The following is a 20,954-nucleotide window of genomic DNA, read 5'->3' as shown; positions in this document are numbered from 1 at the left end:
TCTTCTCTCCTCTGCTTCCCACTCTTCTAGATCCTGTCTTCCCTCCATCGTTTTCTCCTCTACTTCCCCTTCCTTTCTCCTTCTCCTCTCTCCCCTTACCACTCCTCCTTATACACCTCATCTTCCCCCTTCCCCCTCTCTCCTGTCCCTCTCTTCCTATCTTTCTTCTCTCCTCTGCTTCCCACTCTTCTAGATCTTGTCTTCCTTCCATCATTTTCTCCTCTACTTCCCCTTCCTTTCTCCTTCTCCTCTCTCCCCTTACCACTCCTCCTTATACACCTCATCTTCCCCCTCTCTCAACCCTACACCATTTCCGACAGAGGGCAGTCCAGTCTCTTCTTGAAAGCCTCCAGGGATGAAGCTCCCACAACTTCCGAAGGCAACTTCTGTTCCATGGGTTGATTGTTCTCACTGTCAGAAAATTTCTCCTTATTTCCAGGGTGAATCTCTCCTGGCTCAGTTTCCATCCATTATTCTTTGTCTGGCCTTTGGATGCTTTGGAAAATAGGCTGACCCCTTCCTCTTTGTGGCAGCCCCTCAAATATTTGAAGATTGCTCTCATGTCTCCCCTTCTCTTCCCTAGACTAGCCAGGCCCAGTTCCTGCAACCGTTCTTCAGATGTTTTAGCCTCCAGTCCCCTCATCATCTTTGTTGCTCTTCTCTGCCCTCTTTCTAGAGTCTCAACATCTTTTTTATAGTGTGGTGACCAAAACTGGATGCAGTATTCTAAGTGTGGTCTTACTAAAGCTTTATAGAGTGGTAGTAGTCCCTCCCTTGATCTTGATTGTATCCCTCTGTTAATGCAATTTAGGATTGTGTTGGCTTTTTTGGCTGCTGCTGCACACGGCTGGCTCCTATTTAGCTGGTTGTCCACTAAGACTCCAAAATCCTTCTCACAATCACTGCTCTGAAGCCTGGTTTCACCCAGTCTATATGTGTCCTTTTGGTTTTTCTTGCCTAAGTGTAAGGCTTTGCTTTTCTCTACGTTGAATTTCATTTTGTTAGATAGGGCCCAGGGTTCAAGTCGTCCAGATCCATCTGGATCTTGAGCCTATATTCTAGGGTCTTGATGGCGAACCTATGCATGTGTGTCTATTATTCTACGATGCCTTTTCTTTTGTGGGAAAATGGGAGCGGGGGATTGTAAGGAGTTAGATGAGATGTAGCCATAACAACATTCTTTCTAGAAAACCAAGGTCATCCTTTGTCTTTGCACCTCTGCACCTGACCGGAACTGGATGGGTGGAACTGCCAGCATGGCAGTGGGATATTGGACCATGGGATGGACTTGTGGGTATGGGGGCAAGATCTTGAACTTTCAACCGGATGGGGAAGACCGGGAAGCTTTCCGATTCGGGTTTTCCCAGATGTGCCAACATGGCTCTCTTAATAAATTGGAACTTTGAGGAATCCTTGGCCTTGGACTCTGATTTAATTTTGGATGCTATTTGGAACCCTGACAAGGAGGCCAAAACGCTCAGCTTTTGTCTAAGTCTTACTCAGAAGTAACGGCCACACCTACTTTGCACAGATGTTTTGATCACAGCCACTCTCTTCAGATCCTCCGGGTCCGAAGCCAGCGTGATCGTACAGTCATCCCGATTCGGGTTGAAGTTGGGCTTCAACGCTTTGCAAAGCACCTCCACAAGGACCTCCTTCAGTGGGCTTCCCTGCAAACTGTGCTGTAGGAGGAAGAAGAGGGGTTGAAGAAGACCTCTTCAAGCTGAAGAGCCGAGGTGGCGCAGTGGGTAGAGTGCAGCACTGCAGGCCACTTCAGCTGACTGCTATCTGCAGTTCAGCGGTTCAAATCTCACCGGCTCAAGGTTGACTCAGCCTTCCATCCTTCCGAGGTGGGTGAAATGAGGAGCCGGATTGTTGTTAGGGGCGATATGCTGACTCTGTAAACCGCTTAGAGAGGGCTGAAAGCTCTATGAAGCGGTATATAAGTCTAACTGCTATTGCTATTGCTGTCACGGTTGGGAAACACAGCTCTGGAACCTTTGAAGTATTTTCCATTATCGAACAAGCCCAGCAATTTAAAATTCTGATGGGAATCCAAGACTAACATCCCCCTGAGGAAATGAGGCAATGGCACTTGAATCCAGGGACCGAACCCAAGGGACCAAGCGAGGGAGGGGTGGAAAGAGAAACAGACAAGAGGTTCCCTGCCCTTCTCACCCTGGTGGGTTTCAAGTCGAGCCATCTTTGTGGTTTCTTGTTTTAGGGTAGATTTGGAAGTAAAATATCCATTAGGTCCAGGAGGGAGGGAGGAAGAGAGGGAGAAATAAGGAAGAAGGGAGGGAGGGAGGGAGGAGGAAGAGAAGAATGGAGGGATGGAGGGAGGAGGAGAGGGAGGGATAAGGTAGAATGGAGTGAATGAGTGAGTGAGTGAGTGTAGGAGAGAGGAAGGAAGGAAGGTTTCGATGAGAAAGGAAAGGTCAGGAAGGATGGGAAGGAGGGAGGGAGGAAGGAAGGAGGGAGGGAGGAAGGCAGGCAAGTTGGAAGGAAGAGAGGAGGGAGGGGAAAAAGGCAGACAGGAGCCGAGGTGGCGCAGTGGTTAGGGTGCAGTACTGCAAGCCACTTCAGCTGACTGTGATCTGCAGTTCAGCGGTTCTAATCTCACCGGCTCAAGGTTGACTCAGCCTTCCATCCTTCCAGGGTGGGTGAAATTAGGACCCAGACTGTGGGGGCAATTTGCTGACTCAATTTGCTAAAAATCTGTAAACCGCTTAGAGAGGGCTGAAAGCCCTATGAAGCGGTATATGAGTCTAATAAATAAATAAATAAATAAATAAAGGCAGACAGGTAAGTAAAAAGGAAGGAAGGGAGGAAGGAAGGAGGGAAGGAAGAGAGGAGGGAAGGAGGGAGAAAGGCAGGCAGGCAGGCAAAAAGGAAGGAAGAAATAGAAGCTGTTTTTCAGCCTATTTGTTTGTGTTTTTATTGTCCTGTACCGGATGCCGGATGGTAATAGTTCAAAAAAAAATTGGTGCCCAGGAGGAGATGGATCTTTAAGGATGTTTTGAACTTTCTTAAGGCAGCGGGAGCTATAAAGCTCTTCCAAAGAGGGGAGGGGGCAACCCATGACCCTCTGGGCAATGATGTTGACCCTCTGGAACGCTGTCCCAAATGGCACAGTGCAATTAGCAAACTATACACACAGGTGCGCAAATGGCAGGAACTGCATTTTGCAATTGCCTTGGAGTTGCAGTATTTTATTCTGCTTATATCTGCTAATGTCACCTTAGGTCGAGCCTCTACATTTGACCGAGCTTCACCTCCTAATCACTTTAGGTTTAATATCCCCCCCCCCCCTGTTTTTGCTTTTTTTTTAAAAATGAGAATTTTCATACTGGCAAGTTCTATTCAAATCACCAGATGAGTCTTTTTTTAAATCCTTTTTTTTTTTTAAACAAAAGAAGTTTAAATGCAAGTTTCAAGATTTGTAACAACAATGGGATATAGAGTAAAAGGAAGATTAACACTGGCTTTAAACGGATTAAGGGCTCAAATGGATTTGATGTACGATTTTGAAGTTAATTGAAAGGATCCTTTCTCTTGGGAAAATATTTATGTTTATACTCTGAAACCTCTGATAAGACAACTTTGAAGGTTGACACTAGAGGGCACCAGAGAGCTACCTTAAAAGAGAGGAAGTTTTAATACTATTTGGAGAAGAATCAGAAAATGTTACTGAACAGAATACAAGTTCGACTGAATAAAATTGACAATGTCTCGCGGGTGGCTTCAAAATCGAGAAATCCACGAAAAAGGGATGAAAATAACGGTTTTTAGAAATGGCACTGGATGAGGATTTAAAAAGACATGCAAATAATAAACCAGAAAAAGTGATACGGGCAGTTTATTTTTTGACACTGGAAGCACAGAAGAGATTTACGAAAATAAACCACACACAGAATTTGCAAAGGATTCTTGACAAAGGCACTGAGAATTTTGAGAAGAGACAGAGTATGAGAAACGAGACATCATTTTTTTTAAAAAAAAGGAATTTAAGGATCATAGGGAGAAAGAAAAGAGGATAATGGTTAAAATAATGGGTCGCAATTTTTCGTAAAATTCAGCGAGTTTTTGACCGGCGACAATAAAGTCTTAAAAACTGCTTATATGAGGAGAACGAATGGCCAGGGGTTTTTATAGAAAAAGATTAAATAGAAACGGCAGTATAAATATAATAGGAAGGATTCAAATGCCGCCTGCAACAGTTGTGTTATTACTGTATTTGTGATGACTCTTATTGTTCCCTATTGTGTGCCCACTGCACAAACTACACAATGTTCGGTTCCACCACAAATCCGCGAAGTCCTTATCCGCGGAGACATAAGCGTGAAGACTAATCCACGCCGTTCGAAGTGCTAAGGAAAAACGCGACCCTACCGCGATGACATAATCGCAGAGGGCAAATCCGCGCATTCCCAAGCACTCAGTACCCTAAACCTAACCCTAAACCTAACCCTAAACCTAACCCTAAAACAAACCCCTAAACCTAATCCTAACCCTTACCTTAATTGAAATCGGCTTTCTGCCGCGGCGCTGTTTTAAAGCGCCCTTCTGTTGCCGCGCTGTCGCGGCGGTGATGACGTCGCGGCTTTAGCGACGCGCTTATGTCTCCGCGGATAAGGGCTTCGCGGTTCTGTCGTGCCACGCAATGTTCAGGATCATCTCCTGACTATCTGGCTGGCTTAGGAGAGGTGGTGTAAGCTGCACACTTAGAGGTGCTGGTGAAAATAAGCGCAAAGGTTTCTGTAGAAGGTTAGCTATTATAATCCAAATTCTTTGAGGAGATACTTACACAAGGCCGTGACTCGTTTAAGGTGAGGATGATCGCCTTCTCCTGTGGGGGCATCTTATTCTCACAAACGATCTGGAAAAAATAAATAAGGCGGAGGGGTGTGAGTGCATTTTCGGTTCGGCCGCAACAAAAGTGGAGCAAAAGTTTTGTGGTGGCCCACTAGCAGCCAGAGGAACTGGAGGCAGATTCGGACAGTGAGGAGGTTGGGGAGGAACCTGGGCCAGTCCTGGAGTCTGGGGAAGGCTCTGAGGAGGGCTCTGTGTCAGAGGCAGAGAGGGGGCCAGAGCCGTCTGACAGTTATCAGCTGCCTTCGGAGTCAGACATCAGTGAGGCAGAAGAACAGCTGGAGCCTGTTCCCAGTGTGCGCATGCGCAGAGCTGCCAGGAGAAGGGAACAGCTAAGGAACAAGGGCCGACTTGAGAGTAAGGCCACAGGTGGACGGTGAATGGCCCCTCCCAGAGGGAATAAAGAGAAGCGAAAGGGGAGTTTGAAGGAGACAATTAGTTCACTTAATTAGTGTGAAGATTTGTTCGTGATTCTCAGAGACGCCTTGCCAAGTATTTTCTTGTTCAGCATTATATCGGCCTGGCACTGATAAGGTCTGTGGTTGTAAATTCACCCTTGAAATACTGCTTGCCGGGACTTTGCTGGATGTGAATGAGAGGAGCCATCATGGCAAGGTTGCTTTTGTTTCTTCTTTCTTTCTTTCTTTCTTTCTTTCTTTCTTTCTTTCTTTCTTTCTTTCTTTCTTTCTGTCTCTTCTTTCTTTTCCTTCCTTCCTTCCTTCCTTTCCTCCCTTTCTTCCTTCCCTTCCCTTCTCTTTCTTTCCCTCCTTTCTTTCCCTTCCTTTCCTCCTTTCTTTCTTTCCCTCCTTCCTTCCCTCCTTCTTTCCCTTCCGTCTTTCTTTTCCTTTCTTTCTTTCCTTCTTTCAGTTCCTTCTTTCTTTCTCTCTTTTCTTCTTTCTTTCTATCTTTTTTCCTTCCTTTCTCCTTCTTTTCCTTTCTTTCTTTCTGTTCCTTCCTTATTTCTTTCTATATTTCTTTCCTTCCTTCCCTCCATCCTTCTCTTTCCCTTCCCTTCTTTCTACCTTTCTTTCCTTCCTTCTATTGTTCCCTTCCTTCTTTCTGTCCCTCCTTCCTTCCTTCTTTCTTTCCATTCCTTCCTTCTTTCTATCTTTCCTTCCATCCTTCTTTTCCTTCCTTCTTTCTTTCCTTCCTTCCTTCCTTCCCTTCCTTCTTTCTTTCTTAGCTTAATAAAAAAGGGGGCTTTGTCGGGACAAGGAGTCTGCGCCGTGATTTGGTGAAGCCTACGTCAGAACAGGTTTTTAGCCCTGCAGCCTTCACCGCTAAGACCAAACGGGTTCTAATTCAGCAACCGAATGACATTTCGGTGCCTTGTCGACATGCGCCTGTGTTTGAAGTCCCACCAAGTGGTACCCCGACCATCTGTTTACCTTAGTCTGGCCTTGCACAGAACTCAGGTTCGTCTGGATGGAAGGAGAGGGGACATGAGACTCCTGAGGAATGGTGGTCCCCGGGGTCAAAGCCGGAGGCATCGGCTTCCATTCTGGGCGAGTGGAAAAGCCGCTACTTGAGGAGTGAACGGTGGAGCTGCTGGGAGGTGCTGAAGGTTTGGCTATCGTGGTTGTCAACAGCGTGATGGGCGAGGTGAGCGACGTCGATAATTTATCTTTGCTTGTTGTTCCGGTTTTTGCGGTCGCAACAGTCGCTACGGTTGTAGGAGCACTGACAATTCTAGGCACGGCAGGAATTTTTGTAGGAGTGAGTGGAGACCCTGGGCTCTCCGCTGTTGGAGATAAAACGAAAACAAGACCTCGACTTACGACCACAATTGAGTTATGTTGCTCAGTCGGACATTGGTTAAGTGAGTTTTGTCCCGTTTTACGATTTTTCTTGCCACCGTTGTTAAGTTTGGAGGCCAAACTGCCACGGTCACCTTGCCATGACCAACACACCGCGGACAATTCCATGCAGGAATACGACACTCGATACAACAAATGTTATCTGCTCCAGTTTTATCCCTATTATTTCCACTGTTTTCAATGAAAATAACGTCCGAGACACAGCGGTGGATAAAATTTATCGTGTTGAGTTCCCCCGCGTGGAATTGTCCGCGGCAAGTTTTCCTGTGGTGAGACGGCCTTGGTGAGTTATCCTAGACTAAGGGTGTCAAATACAAGGTCCGTGGGCCAGATCCGGCTCGCGATGGGGTCAGATCCGGCCCGGGGGGGCCATCCTGGAAAATTTAAGGGGCCGTCCCACATTGCTTCAGCCCGGTCTACTCAATGCAAAGAGGAAACACGCCAGAAAATTGGGGAGTGGCGTCAAGCTGGCCACACCAACCCAGTTGGCCACCTCCATTGAGTGACATCAAGCTGGCCATGCCCACCCAGCTGGCCACACCCACCCAGTCAGCCACACCCAGTGAGTGACATCAAGCCAGCCACACCCAACCAGCTACCATTTCCATTTCCATTTATTGAATTTATAGGCCGCCCAATCCCGAAGGACTCCGGGCGGCTTACAGATATAAGAAATATTAAGAAAGAATTAAAACAAATGAGACACAACAAATTAAGAGACACAACATGCACCCGGTCTAAGCGGGGCTGGACCTCAATCAAGAGGTCAACAGCCCCAGGCCTGCCGGAAAAGCCAGGTTTTGATAGCTTTTCGGAAGGCCATGAGAGTGGGTAGGGTCCGGATCTCTGGGGGTAGCTCATTCCATAGGGCCGGAGCGGCAACAGAGAAGGCCCTACTCCGAGGTGTCGCCAGCCGACATTGTCCAGCTGATGGCACCTGGAGAAGGCCCATCCTGTGCGATCTTATCGGTCTTAGGGAGGTATGCCACGCCCAATGAATGCCATTAAGCTGGCCATGCCCACACAGTTGGTCACATCCACCTAGTCAGCCATACCCAGTGAGTGACATCAAGCCAGCCACGCCCACCCAGCCGGCCACACCCAGTGAATGCCATTAAGCTGGCCATGCCCACCCAGTCGGATACACCCACCTGGACCCCCCCAAGGTGAACCACAGCCCTGATGAGGCCCTCAATGAAATTGAGTTTGACACCCCACAACCTGCATAATCCGTCTTGTGGAATTCTTTCTAATGCATTGAGGGAGCTGCCCATTGGGGGTTGCCTTGGGAAGGATCCCAGACCAGGCGTGGCGAAGGTGATATGACTCTTTTGACCATCTTGTAAAATAAAGTCTTAAACACATCTGGGCATTTTTTGAATTCCGCAGCCGGCCATGCCAACTTTAAATTTGCGGACTTCCACACCCAGAATTCCTCATGCTGGCTGGGGAATTCTGGGAATTGACGTCCACAAGTCTTAAAAAGTTGCCAAGTTTCAAGACCTCCAGTGGTTGAAGAATTCTGGAGTTGGAAGTCCATAAGTCTTAATGTTTCCATGACGGGCTAGGGGATTCTGGGAGTTGAACTCTGCAAATCTTAATGTTTCCATGACCGGCTAGGGGATTCTGGGAGTTGAAGTCTGTAAGTCTTAAAATTTCAGCGGCTGGCTAGGGGATTCTGGGAGTTGAAGTTCACAAATCTTAAAGTTGCCATGGCTGGCTAGGGAATTCTGGGAGTTGAAGTCTGCAAATCTTAATGTTTCCATGACCGGCTAGGGGATTCTGGGAGTTGAAGTCTGTAAGTCTTAAAATTTCAATGGCTGGCTAGGAGATTCTGGGAATTGAAGTTCACAAATCTTAAAGCTGCCATGGCTGGCTAGGGGATTCTGGGAGTTGAAGTCTGCAAATCTTAATGTTTCCATGACCGGCTAGGGGATTCTGGGAGTTGAAGTCTGTAAGTCTTAAAATTTCAACGGCTGGCTAGGAGATTCTGGGAATTGAAGTTCACAAATCTTAAAGCTGCCATGGCTGGCTAGGGGATTCTGGGAGTTGAAGTCTGCAAATCTTAATGTTTCCATGACCGGCTAGGGGATTCTGGGAGTTGAAGTCTGTAAGTCTTAAAATTTCAATGGCTGGCTAGGAGATTCTGGGAATTGAAGTTCACAAATCTTAAAGCTGCCATAGCTGGCTAGGGAATTCTGGGAGTTGAAGTCTACAAGTCTTTAAAGGTACCAAATTTCAGGACCCCTGGATTAGGAGAATTATAATCCAGAGACTGGCAACATACCTGTGGACCTCACCGGCGTTGGGGAGGAAGGCGAGGAGGGAGAAAGGGTCACCGTTGTCGTCCCGCCGGTGGAGGGGAGGTCTTTCACAACAATCCCCGAAGAAGTGATGTGGGTGGTAGACAACACCGGAGCCCGCGAGGCCGTTGTGCTTGCAGCGATGACGGCGTCGGTGGCGGCGTCGGTAGTGCCTCCACGCTTCGTGGGCAAAGAAGGGGGGGTGGTTTTGACAGAAGTCGCCGTTGTAGCGACCTTGGGTGGGTCCACCCCAAGTGGAGAAGTGGGGGAGGGTGGCAGAGTGGCAGCTTTGCTCAAGGGCGCCCCTAGTGAAGTGGGAGCCGAGGTGGTCACGTTCTCCGATGTTTTCTTGGAAGAAGAAACGGTGGTGACGGAAAGCAGAGTCGCGTTGGTGGGTGAAGGATCAGCAGATACTCCTAATATGCCCCCTAAGAGAGAGACCAGAGATAGAAAGAGGTCACGAATGCTTTCCCACATGCAACCCAGCTCAGTCCAGCCCCGGACCGGTTGACAGAATAATAAGAGTAACAGGAAGGGACCTCGGAGGTCTTCTAGTCCAACCCCTTGCCCAAGCAGGAAACCCTACGCCAGTGAGGGTGGGTTCCACCACAAAACCGCGGTAGACTAAAGCGCGCTCGACGAAAGCGCGTACGTGACGTCATCACAGCGCGACGAAAACAGCACGCTGTGAGCAGTAAACTTAAAATTAAAGGGTAAATCTAAACCTAACCCCCCCAAACCTAACCCTAAACCTAACCCTAAGCCTAACCCTTAACCTAACCCTAAACCTACCGCTAACCCTTAACCTAACCCTAAACCTAACCCTAACGCTTAACGTAACCCTAACCCTAACCCTAACCCTAACCCTAACCCTAACCCTAACCCTAACCCTTAACCTAACCCTAACCCTAACCCTAACCCTAACCCTTACCTTTATGTGAATCGGCTTGCTTTAAAAGCACTTTTTAAAGCGCCCTTTTTTCCCCGCGGTCGTATTTGTCGCGCTGATGATGATGTCGGGTACGCGCTTTAATCGGGCGCGCTTTAGTGGACCGCGGTTTTGACGGGTCACGGGGAGGGTGAACCTTTTTCTTATGGCGGGCCAAAATTGTGTGCGCGCAAGCAATGCCCACACCAATTCAATCCTCCCTGCCAACCTGCACATGCGTGTATGACACACACACACACGCATGCACGCACGACCCCCTTCCAGACTCCGGAAGCTTTCCTGGAGCCCGTGGAGGGCAAAAATGGCCTCTCCGGGCCCTCCGGAAGGCCGAAAATTAGCTGACCAGCCTGTGCATGCACCCCAGAGCGGATTGCTGACATGCCAGCAAATATGGCTCTGTGTGCCATAGTTTTGCCATTATGGCCCTATGCCATTTCAGAGAAATAGTTGTCCAATCTCTTCCTTTAAAAAACCCACTCCCTTCTAGCACTGATGATGTTCCCTAGTTGGGTCATGAGACGTTTTCAACAAAGCATGCAAACTCAGAGGGCGCCAAGGACTCCACGGTCATTGAAGAGCCGAGGTGGCGCAGTGGTTAGAGTGCAGTACTGCAGCCACTTCAGCTGACTTGTTAGCTGGATTGTCGAAATCCAGCGACGGGAAAGCCCGTTTAACGCAGCTCGGCCCTGTGCTCCTGGGCCAAAGATACCGCGACGGTGGCCGATCCAAGAACAAGGGAACCGGGAGGCGTGTGCAGAATGCCAAGCCACGCAAGCAAGGGGGATTTCAAGACCCACTTTTGGCTATTTCAGGACGAATGGAATGCAAACACCAAAGGCCGGGGGGGGGGGACTTCCTCCCCGTCCGCCAGAGTCTTCCTGTGGTCGCGGCCTCCACCCGTCCCCAAGCATTTCCCACCCGGCTTCTTCCTCCGTTGGTGATTTCTCTCTATTAATAGCAGGGGAGAGAATGGCAAAGCCGAAGGGCAGAAATAGCAAGGGGGGGGGGCTGGTCCCGAAAGGGGGAGTCTGAGGAAAGTACTTTGGTCTAGTGGTTAAGGCACCAGCCTAGAAAGCCGGAGACGGTGAGTTTTAGTCCCGCCTGAGCTATGAAATGCTGCTGTGTGACTTTGGGCCAATCACCAGAAGACAGAGAGTTCTAGTCCTGTCTTCGGCATGAAAGCCAGCTGTGTGACTTTGGCCAATCACCAGGAGATGGTGAGTTCTAGTCCTGCCTTGGGTGTCAACACGCAAAGCCTCCCCTGGCCTGCTCTCGAGTTGCCATAGGAAATGGGGGGGGATATGAAATGCTTACGGATGACCTCGGGCCACTAGAATTCACCCGGAGATGGTGAATTCTAGTCCCGTTTTAGGCATGAAAGCTGACTATGTGACTTCGTGCCAATTGCCAGGAGACGGAGAGTTCTAGTCCTGCCTTAGGCATGAAAGCCAGCTGGTTGACCTTGGACCAATCACCAGGAGATGGTGAATTCTAGTCCCGCTTTAAGCACAGAAGCTGGTTGGATGATTTTGGGCCAATCACCAGGAGACTGTGAGTTCTAGTTCCGCCTTAGGCATGAAAGCCAGCTGGTTGACCTTGGGCCAATCACCAGGAGGCGGTGAATTCTAGTCCTGCTTTAGGCACAGAAGCTGGTTGGATGATTTGGGGCCAATTATCAGGAGACTGTGAGTTCTAGTTCCACCTTAGGCATGAAAGCTGGCTAGTTGACTTTGGGCCAATCACCAGGAGACGGTGAGTTCTAGTCCTAGCTTAGGCATGAAAGTCGATTATGGGACTTCGTGCAATTGCCAGGAGACAGTGAATTCTAGTCCTGGCTTAGGCTGACCAATAGCAATAGCAATAGCAGTAGACTTATATACCGCTTCATAGGCCTTTCAGTCCTCTCTAAGCGGTTTACAGAGAGTCAGCATATTGCCCCCAACAATCTGGGTCCTCATTTTACCCACCTCGGAAGGATGGAAGGCTGAGTCAACCCTGAGCCGGTGAGATTTGAACCGCTGAACTGCTGATCTAGCAGTAGCCTGCAGTGCTGCATTTAACCACTGCGCCACCTCGGCTCTCCAGGTGACTTTGAGCCAATCGACAGGAGACAGTGAGTTCTAGTCCCACCTTAGGCGTGAAAAGAGGCTGGGTGACCTTGAGTTCGTCATACTCTCTCAGCCCAACCCACCTCACAGGGCGGTTATAGTGGGGAAAAGGTTTGTTGGATACATAGGTGAAGGTGGGGTACAAAACTTTGGCAACTTGGCAAGAGCCGAGGTGGCGCAGTGGTTAAATGCAGCACTGCAGGCTACTTCAGCCGACTGCAGTTCTGCAGTTCGGCTGTTCAAATCTCACCGGCTCAAAGGTTGACTCAGCCTTCCATCCTTCCGAGGTGGGTAAAATGAGGACCCAGACTATGGGGGCAATATGCTGACTCTGTAAACCGCTTAGAGAGGGCTGAAAGCCCTATGAAGCGGTATATAAGTCTAACTGCTATTGCTATTGCTAACTTTGGACTGCCAAAACACACACGGACTACCTTTTTCAGAGTTTCCATCTGCACAAGTAAAAGGAAAGAATTTAAGGTGGATCAAGAGAGCAAAAAGGTCGCCTTCAACTTATAACTGTAAGGGGGGACCGGAATTACTGTTGTTAAGCACGACGGTTGTTAAGTGGGTTGTACCCAATGTTCTGAGTTGTTCAGTGACGTTAAGCAAATCCAGTTTCTTCTTTCTCCCTCCTCCTCCTCCTCAGTTAACACCCCCCCCGCATTTCAAACAGGTCTCCCCCCCCCTAAAAAGAGCTGGGGGGTCTCGGGAACACCCCTCCCCATCAAACGGCCTCTTTCCAAAGCTTTGATGTTTTGAGATTTGGAAGTTGCCGTTCCCTTGCATCTTGGTGAGAAAAGTCGCATGGGGCAGGTGCTGCAGTTGCTCACACACACACACACACACACACACACTGCTGTGTTCATCCTGTGTGAACTGGGGCGGGGGGGGGGGGGAGGAAAGGAAGGACCCACCCTCCTCCTCCCTCCTTGAGCTGGGTCCAAGTGGAGCCTCCCATGGAGAACGGAGCTGATGCAACACGGAAACACCCAAAACCGGCCAACTTCTCACCCATTTCTAAGATAGGAGCAGGCCGACAAAACACACCAAAGTTTTCTGCTCCGCTACGGCTTTTCCTTAAAAAAAAAAAGAAACAACCAACCAGATTTCCTGCCGAGCCTGGAAAATACGCACAAGCGTTTCAGAGGGAGGGAGGGGGAGAGGGAGAAAGAGAGAGGTACAGAGGGGAGACAGAGAGAGAGAAGGAGGAGAGAGAGGAGACACAAAAAGAGAGGAGACAGAGAGAGAGAGAGAGAGAGAGAGAGAGAGAGAGAGAGAGAGAGAGAGAGAGAGAGAGAACGGACACACACACACACACACACAGGAAGGAGACACAGAGAGCGCGGGAGGGAGAGAAAGACAGAGAGACAGAGAGGAGAGAGACAGAGAAGGAGAGGGAGAGAGAGACAGAGACAGAGAAGGAGAGAGAGACAGAGAGGAGAGACAGAGAGAGAAGGAGACAGAGAGAGGAAGGAGACAGAGAAGGGGAGAGAGGGAGACAGAGGAGGGAGACAGAGACAGAAGAGAAAGAGAAAGGAGACACAGAGAGAGGAAGGAGAGAGAGAAAGAGAGAGACAGAGAAGGAGAGACACAGAGAGAGGAAGCAGAGAGAGAGAGAGAGAGAGAGAGACAGAGAAGCAAAGAGAGAGAGAGAGAAAGAAGCAGAGAGACAGAGACAGAGAAGGAGAGAGAGAGAAGGAGAAAGAAAGAAGGAGACACAGACAGAGGAAGGAGACAGAGAGAAGGGGGGGAGAGAGAGAAGGGGAGAGAGAAGGGAGAGGGAGACAGAGGAGGGAGACAGAGAGAGAAGAGAGAGAGAAAGGAGACAGAGAGAGAGGAAGGAGACACAGAGAGAGGAAGCAGAGAGAGAGAGAGAGAGAGAGAGAGAGAGAGACACAGAGAAGGAGAGAGAGAGAGAGAGGTGGGGGGGATGCAGCTTAACACAGAAATTGCTGGCATGCACCCAGCCTCAAAAATGTGTCTAAATAGGACAGCATAGAGCTGGGGCAGGTGAGCGGGCCCACATTTCTGCTTCTGGTTCAGGCGTGCCAATCCGAACCGGCTACATACCACTTCTTTTTTTTTTATACAGAACTTTTTTATTTTTCTTTAAAAAAAAAAACACAAATATGTCATTTGTCAATCATTAAAACATTGAAGTACAATTTTTTTTTGTTGTGTGTACCCCTCCCTCCCTCCACCCCCCCTCCTCCTTCCCCCCCCCCCCGACTTCCCAGAACCCGTACCCGGTATGGATTTTTAACTAACACAGTCTAAAATCTATTGAGAAAAAAGAAATAAAGAAATTAATGACATTCTAGATTGACCTTAGCTTCTTCTTACTGAACTAACTTTAAACAATTTAAATCATTTCTGATCTTAAGCATAGGCTAACTGGAATTTCTTAGTCCCGTATTTATTTTGTATATAGTCAATCCATTTTTTCCAGTCTCGTTTATATCTCTCATTTGAATGATCTTTGAGATATGCCGATATTTTAGCCATTTCAGCTAAGTTTGTTACTTTCAATGTCCATTCTTGGATTGTAGGCAAGTCTTCCTTCTTCCAATATTGCGCCACCAACAGTCTTGCTGCAGTTATCAGGTGCAAAGTCAAATTGGTCTCTACCACTGTAAAGTCAGTACATATACCTAGTAAAAATAACTGAGGACTAAACTTTATCCTTCTTTTAAAAACATTTTGCATGACCCACCATATTTTTATCCAAAATGCTACATACCACTTCTGACGCCACTCCTGCAGGGAAAAAAAATAAAATGTCCTTTTAAATTTCCCCAATGGTGGGACTTAAAATAGCTTGGTGGAAAAGAAAGTAGACCTGTGTGTGTGTGTGTGTGTGTGTGTGTGTGTGTGTGTGTGTGTGTGTGTTTTCCAGGCGCAGGAATTCTGGGAGTTGAAGTCCGCAGTTCAGAAAGGGACCATAATCCCCCATCCCTGATCTACAACCTCATTCATTCACTCAACGTGGCCCGTAATGTCTTTCTTTCATTGGGATTCCTACTTTTGTGTTCAATACTTTCATCCAAGCACCCTCCACTGGCCCTTGTTTCTATTTATTTTAAAGTTTCTCCTGGCCTACTCAATTCTCCCTTCCCTATCACCCGTTCAGAAGAAACGTGCTAATCGCAGCCATCAAAGATGTAATTTCTCTACTCAAAAATGAGGAAGAAGCAACCGAAAGAAAACCATGAAATCATTATTCCTCCGGGGGGAAAAAATTAGGGGAAAATAAGGATGGTTGTGGCAAAATTAGTGGTATCTTTACGCCTCAAATTATGAAACAGGCGTGATATCTTGATAATTCCCTCTTTTTTGTGAATCTGATATTTCTGAACCAATGTTTTATCTCCTGACATTCAACCGACACAGATACGGGGGCTGACGATGTGTCTAATCTGATTCAACATATTCAGTCAATAAACTGAGCCACGCTAAGGTAAATATGAACCACGATAGCACGTTGTGTGAATGTATTTGCGTGATTGGTCTGGTCAAATAGGTTGTGTATGAACATCCAGGTTAAACAAACACAACAAACGAAGAGAAAGGTACAGCAAAGAGGATTAGGGGACTGGAGGCTGAAACATGTGAAGAACGGTTGCAGGAACTGGGTAGGTCTAATTTGATGAAAAGAAGGACCAGGGGTGACATGATAGCACTCTTCCAATATCTCAGGGGCTGCCCCAAAGAAGAGGGAGTCAATCTATTCTCCAAGGCACCTGAGGGTAGAACAAGAAGCAATGGGTGGAAACTAATCAAGGAGAAAAGCAACTTAGAACGGAGGAGAAATTTCCTGACAGTGAGGGCAATTAACCAGTGGAGCAGAAATTGCCTCCAGAAGTTGTGAATGCTCCAACACTGGAAGGTTTTCAAAAATATATTATTGGTAGCTTTGTCCTACACAAGACTCCATCACAAATGCAATAGAACCAGGCAGAGGATGGAAGAAAATTTGTCCAGAATGGTAATTGAGCAGGAGGGCGGGGGGAGGGTTGGACTAGAAGACCTCCAAGGCCTCTTCCAGCAGCTATGATTTGATTCAATTTGTCTGTACTCTACTCTCATTTGACTGATTCTGTCCTGTCCTATAAATCAGGAGTCTCCAACCTTGGCAACTTTTAAGTCTTGTGAATTTCAACTCCCAGAATACTGACTGAGGAATTCTGGGAGTTGAAGTCTTTGCTGGCTGAGGAATTCTGGGGGATGAAGTTCACACGTCTTTGCTGGCTGAGAGGAATTCTGGGAGTTGAAGTCCACATATCTTTGCTGGCTGAGAGGAATTCTGGGAGTTGAAGTTCACAAGTCTTTGCTGGCTGAGGAATTCTGGGAGTTGAAGTCTTTGCTGGCTGAGGAATTCTGGGGGATGAAGTTCACACGTCTTTGCTGGCTGAGGAATTCTGGGAGTTGAAATCTTTGCTGGCTGAGGAATTCTGGGAGTTGAAGTCCACAAGTCTTTGCTGGCTGAGGAATTCTGGGGGATGAAGTTCACACGTCTTTGCTGGCTGAGAGGAATTCTGGGAGTTGAAGTCCACATATCTTTGCTGGCTGAGAGGAATTCTGGGAGTTGAAGTTCACAAGTCTTTGCTGGCTGAGGAATTCTGGGAGTTGAAGTCTTTGCTGGCTGAGGAATTCTGGGGGATGAAGTTCACACGTCTTTGCTGGCTGAGGAATTCTGGGAGTTGAAATCTTTGCTGGCTGAGGAATTCTGGGAGTTGAAGTCCACACATCTTTGCTGGCTGAGGAATTCTGTGGGATGAAGTCCACACATCTTTGCTGGCTGAGGAATTCTGGGGGATGAAGTCCACACGTCTTTGCTGGCTGAGGAATTCTGGGAATTGAAGTTCACAAGTCTTTGCTGGCTGAGGAATTCTGGGGGATGAAGTCCACACGTCTTTGCTGGCTGAGGAATTCTGGGAGTTGAAGTCCACAAGTCTTTGCTGGCTGAGGAATTCTGGGAGTTGAAGTCCACAAGTCTTTGCTGGCTGAGGAATTCTGGGGGATGAAGTCCACACGTCTTTGCTGGCTGAGGAATTCTGGGAGTTGAAGTCCACAAGTCTTTGCTGGCTGAGGAATTCTGGGAGTTGAAGTCCACACGTCTTTGCTGGCTGAGGAATTCTGGGAGTTGAAGTCCACATGTCTTTGCTGAGGAATTCTGGGAGTTGAAGTCCACACGTCTTTGCTGGCTGAGGAATTCTGGGAGTTGAAGTCCACATGTCTTAACGTTGCCAAGGTTGGAGACCCCCCTACTATAAAGGACTTTGGACTTCTTTCGGCTTCTCAGAAGAATTTGACTTTGAGTCACCTCCACCCATAAGTCCTCCCCTCCCCTCACCCTTTAATACGGAGTGCATTGTTTTATGTTCTCTTCAAAAAAAATTGACAAAATCAGCTGGCCGCAGAACAATAAAGCGACGTCTTATTATGCAACCACGCCACACATCCATTGTGGCATAAGTCAGAGGGCTGCGCGGCCTTTAAATAGCTTTGAATAGAAACCGGGGTGAATGGACGTCCTGACTTCCCAAAACTTAAACGAAAAGACGACAATCTCCTGCTAGCCAAAGCTCACATTGACCTAAAGATGCCAGGAAGTTCTAATGATAAATATCTTTTAGGCACAGCGGATCGGCCAAAGGGACTCTCTCAAAAGGTCACCCAAGATCTTTCCAGCATCAACGTGGAGGAAGAGCGGGTCAGTGTGTGGACCCCACGGTGCAAGTTTCCTGTCTTATGAAAAGAGTAAGGAGAGGAGAAAGGAGAGGAATAGGAGAAAGGGAAAGGCAGAGGAAGAATGGGAGGGAATGTAAGAGCAGGAAAGAGGGGAGGAAGGGGAAGAAGAGGGGAAGGGTAAAGGGGAGGAAGGGGAAGGAGAGAAGGGAAAGGAGAGGAGGAAGGAAGGAAGGAGAGAAGAAAGAGAAGAAAGGGGGGTAGGAAGGAGGGAAGGAGGGAGGGAAGCAAGGAGGGAAGGAGAAAAGGAGAGAAGAAAGGAGGGAAGGAAGGAGGGAATGTAGGAGAGAAGAAAGGGGGGAAGGAAGGAGGAAAGGAAGGGGGAAAGGAAGGAGAAAAGGAAGGAGGGAAGGAAGGAGGGAAGGAGAGAAGGAGGGAAGGGGAAGGAAGGAAGGGGAGTAGGAGAGAAGAAACGAGGGAAGGAAAGAGGGAGGGAGGGAAGAAGAAGTAGGACCGTTGTAAGATAAGATGGATCTATGGGATGTTAAAAAAGCAATCTTCAAGTATATTGTTAACAGTAGGGAAAAATTGCTATAAATACATATTATTAATAACAGTTATGAGATCATATAATTGTGAATGTATATATGAAATTGATAAAATTAAATTAAAAAAAAGAAAGAAAGAAAAGAGTAACAGCGCCAGAATTGAGGACGGACTACTGAAAATGAGAGAAACGGCATAAGACAGAATACAGATAGCACCAAGGACTGTAGATTAGTTCTCTATTGCTCCTGCTCCTCTCAAACCTCACTCGTTCTAGCACGTTGCTTAGTTGGGTCACGGAACGCCTGCAAGAAAACCATCAAGGTCATTGACTTCAAGACTGGATTATTGTAATGCGCTCTACATGGGGCTGCCCTTGAAGAGTGTTCGAAGACTTCAGTTAGTCCAGAATGCAGCCGCGCGAGCGATTGTGGGTGCACCCAGGTACACCCACGTCACACCTATCCTCCGCGAGCTGCACTGGCTACCCATTAGTCTCCGGACCCGCTTCAAGGTGCTGGTCGTTACCTATAAAGCCCTACATGGCATCGGACCTGGGTACCTGAGAGACCGCCTCCTGCCGATTACCTCCCATAGACCGATCAGATCTCACAGGTTGGGTCTCCTCCGGATTCCATCTGCCAGCCAATGTCGGCTGGCGACTCCCCGGGGGAGAGCCTTCTCTGTTGCAGCTCCAGCCCTTTGGAACGACCTCTCAGTGGAGATCCGGACCCTTACTACCCTCACGGCCTTCCGCAAAGCCACCAAGTCCTGGCTGCTCCAGCAGGCCGGGGGGCTTGTGAAACATCCAACCCCACGGAAATTGTGAATGTTGCGTTTTTTTTTAAGTGTTGTCTTTGTCTAGTTATCCCCCTTCCCTTGTCTTTTGTGAGCCGCCCGGAGTCCTTCGGGAGTGGGCGGCATACAAGACAAATAAACTAAGCTAAACTAAACTAAAAGCACCAAAGAACCCACAGTCCTCCTCCTCCTTTACTTCACAAATCCCACTCCCTTGCCGCACTGATGGCATTACCTAGTTGGGTCATGAAACATCTGTAAGAAAATCACCAAGCTCTGGGAGCATCAAGGACCCCCACAGTCCTCCTTCTCCTCCTCCTTTCCATAAATAAACCCCACTCCCTTTCAGCACTGATGATGTTACCTAGTTGGGTCATGAAATGTCTCTAAGAAAACCACCCAGCTCTGGGCCCCCAGAGCATCAAGGACCACACAGTCGTCGTCGTCCTCCTCCTCCTCCTCCTCCACCACCACCACCACCACCACGACTCCATTCCAGCAGGGATGATGTTACCTAGCTGGGTTATGAAACGCCTGCAAGAAAACCACCAAGCTCAGAGAGCACCAAGGATTCCACAGTTCAACCCTGAGCTACAAAATATTTTCTTCTATCAGAAAGACATAGGACTCGTGGCGCAGTCATCCCAATGACAATTTCCTAACTGGTCTTTGGGCCGGTGGAGAGTTCAGATAGAAGACCACCTGACTTTTAAAACATAATGAAAGAAAGAACAAGAAAGGGGGGAAGGAAGGAAGGAAGGAAGGAAGAGGAAAGGAAAGTAGAAAAATGAAAGAGAAGGGAAAAGAGGAACGGAAAGGGGGAAAGGAAGGGAAAGAAGGACAGGAAAGGATTGCAGAAGGAACAGAAAAGTGAATGAGAAGGAAGGAAGGAGGGAAGGAAGGAAGGAAGGAAGGAAGGAAGGAAGGAAAGAAAGAAAGAAAGAAAGAAAGAAAGAAAGAAAGAAAGAAAGAAAGAAAGAAAAAGGAAGATGGGTTTAAGGCAAGATTAAGGCAAGCCCTTTGAAGCTCTTATCTGGTTCTTTGCACAGAGAACCAGGCACCAAAATTAACGAGGGCTTCTGGTGACTCAGCCGTTTATAGTCCCCATTATCAGCTCTTGCCAGGAGAACAGGCGCTGGGGAAGCTTTGTGTCCTAATGAGCTCTTTGTATCCTCGGATTATTTCACCTTTCAGGTGTGTTTGCTTGGAAAAAACACAGTGGGACACAATCTCCCCGCTGAAAAAGACAGGCTGTTTTCCCCAGTAAATTTGGCCGACGTTTGGGCCGGGCTCCGAGAAGAGGTGCAAATCCTACAAAGAAAACTCAGGTTTTTTTTTACAATTTACGGCCGCAGGATGTGAGAACTACTTTATTGATGTTGTTCCCGGGGGCTGCCCAGCACCCGTCGCCTCTGCAAATGGATGGGCTTATGGTGAAAGGAATAAACAATGGTTTTGAGGACAACATGGATTTGGCTTCAGGATTCATTCATCAAAGCGGCAAAGAGGAAGAACGAGGTGGGATGTTGGCGGGAAGAGCCAGTATGGTCTAGTGGTCAGCAATCTGTGGCTCCGGAGCCGCATATGGCTCTTTCATCCCTCTGTTGCAGCTCCCTGTTGCCAGTTGGTAAAAGGAAAAAAAAAACTCCATGCTAGGAGGAGACTCTATGGTGGGGGAACTGGACTTCAGTCAGCAGAGGAAAAAGGATGCTGTGCTAGGAGAAGACTCTATGGTGGGGGAACTGGATTTCCAGTCAGCAGAGGAAAAAGGATGCTGTGCTAGGAGGAGACTCTATGGTGGGGAAACTGGACTTTCAGTCAGCAGAGGAAAAAGGATGCTGTGCTAGGAGACTCTATGGTGGGGGAACTG

The 20,954-nt window shown here is 48.0% G+C and overlaps 1 protein-coding gene across 2 annotated transcripts in view; it reads right to left on the bottom strand.

Moving 5' to 3' along the window:
- The window catches only part of PODXL (podocalyxin like), a 53,978-nt gene that overhangs the window by 7,005 nt on the left and 26,019 nt on the right, over positions 1–20,954 (bottom strand). For both annotated transcript variants that reach the window (XM_087722681.1, XM_087722683.1), the window contains exons 2-5: positions 8,977–9,420; positions 6,261–6,613; positions 4,808–4,879; positions 1,523–1,682 (exon numbers count right to left, since the gene is read on the bottom strand). In XM_087722681.1, the coding sequence (XP_087578807.1) occupies positions 1,523–1,682; positions 4,808–4,879; positions 6,261–6,613; positions 8,977–9,420 (1,029 nt within the window). The remainder of the gene's footprint in view (positions 1–1,522; positions 1,683–4,807; positions 4,880–6,260; positions 6,614–8,976; positions 9,421–20,954) is intronic.

The sequence above is a fragment of the Thamnophis sirtalis genome, unplaced genomic scaffold, assembly GCF_051295495.1.
Source record: "Thamnophis sirtalis isolate CommonGarterSnake01/CBP01778 unplaced genomic scaffold, rThaSir2_p1.2 scaffold_9, whole genome shotgun sequence".
NCBI classification, from domain to species: Eukaryota; Metazoa; Chordata; class Lepidosauria; order Squamata; family Natricidae; genus Thamnophis; species Thamnophis sirtalis.
This window is presented reverse-complemented; position numbering and strand designations above follow the sequence as displayed.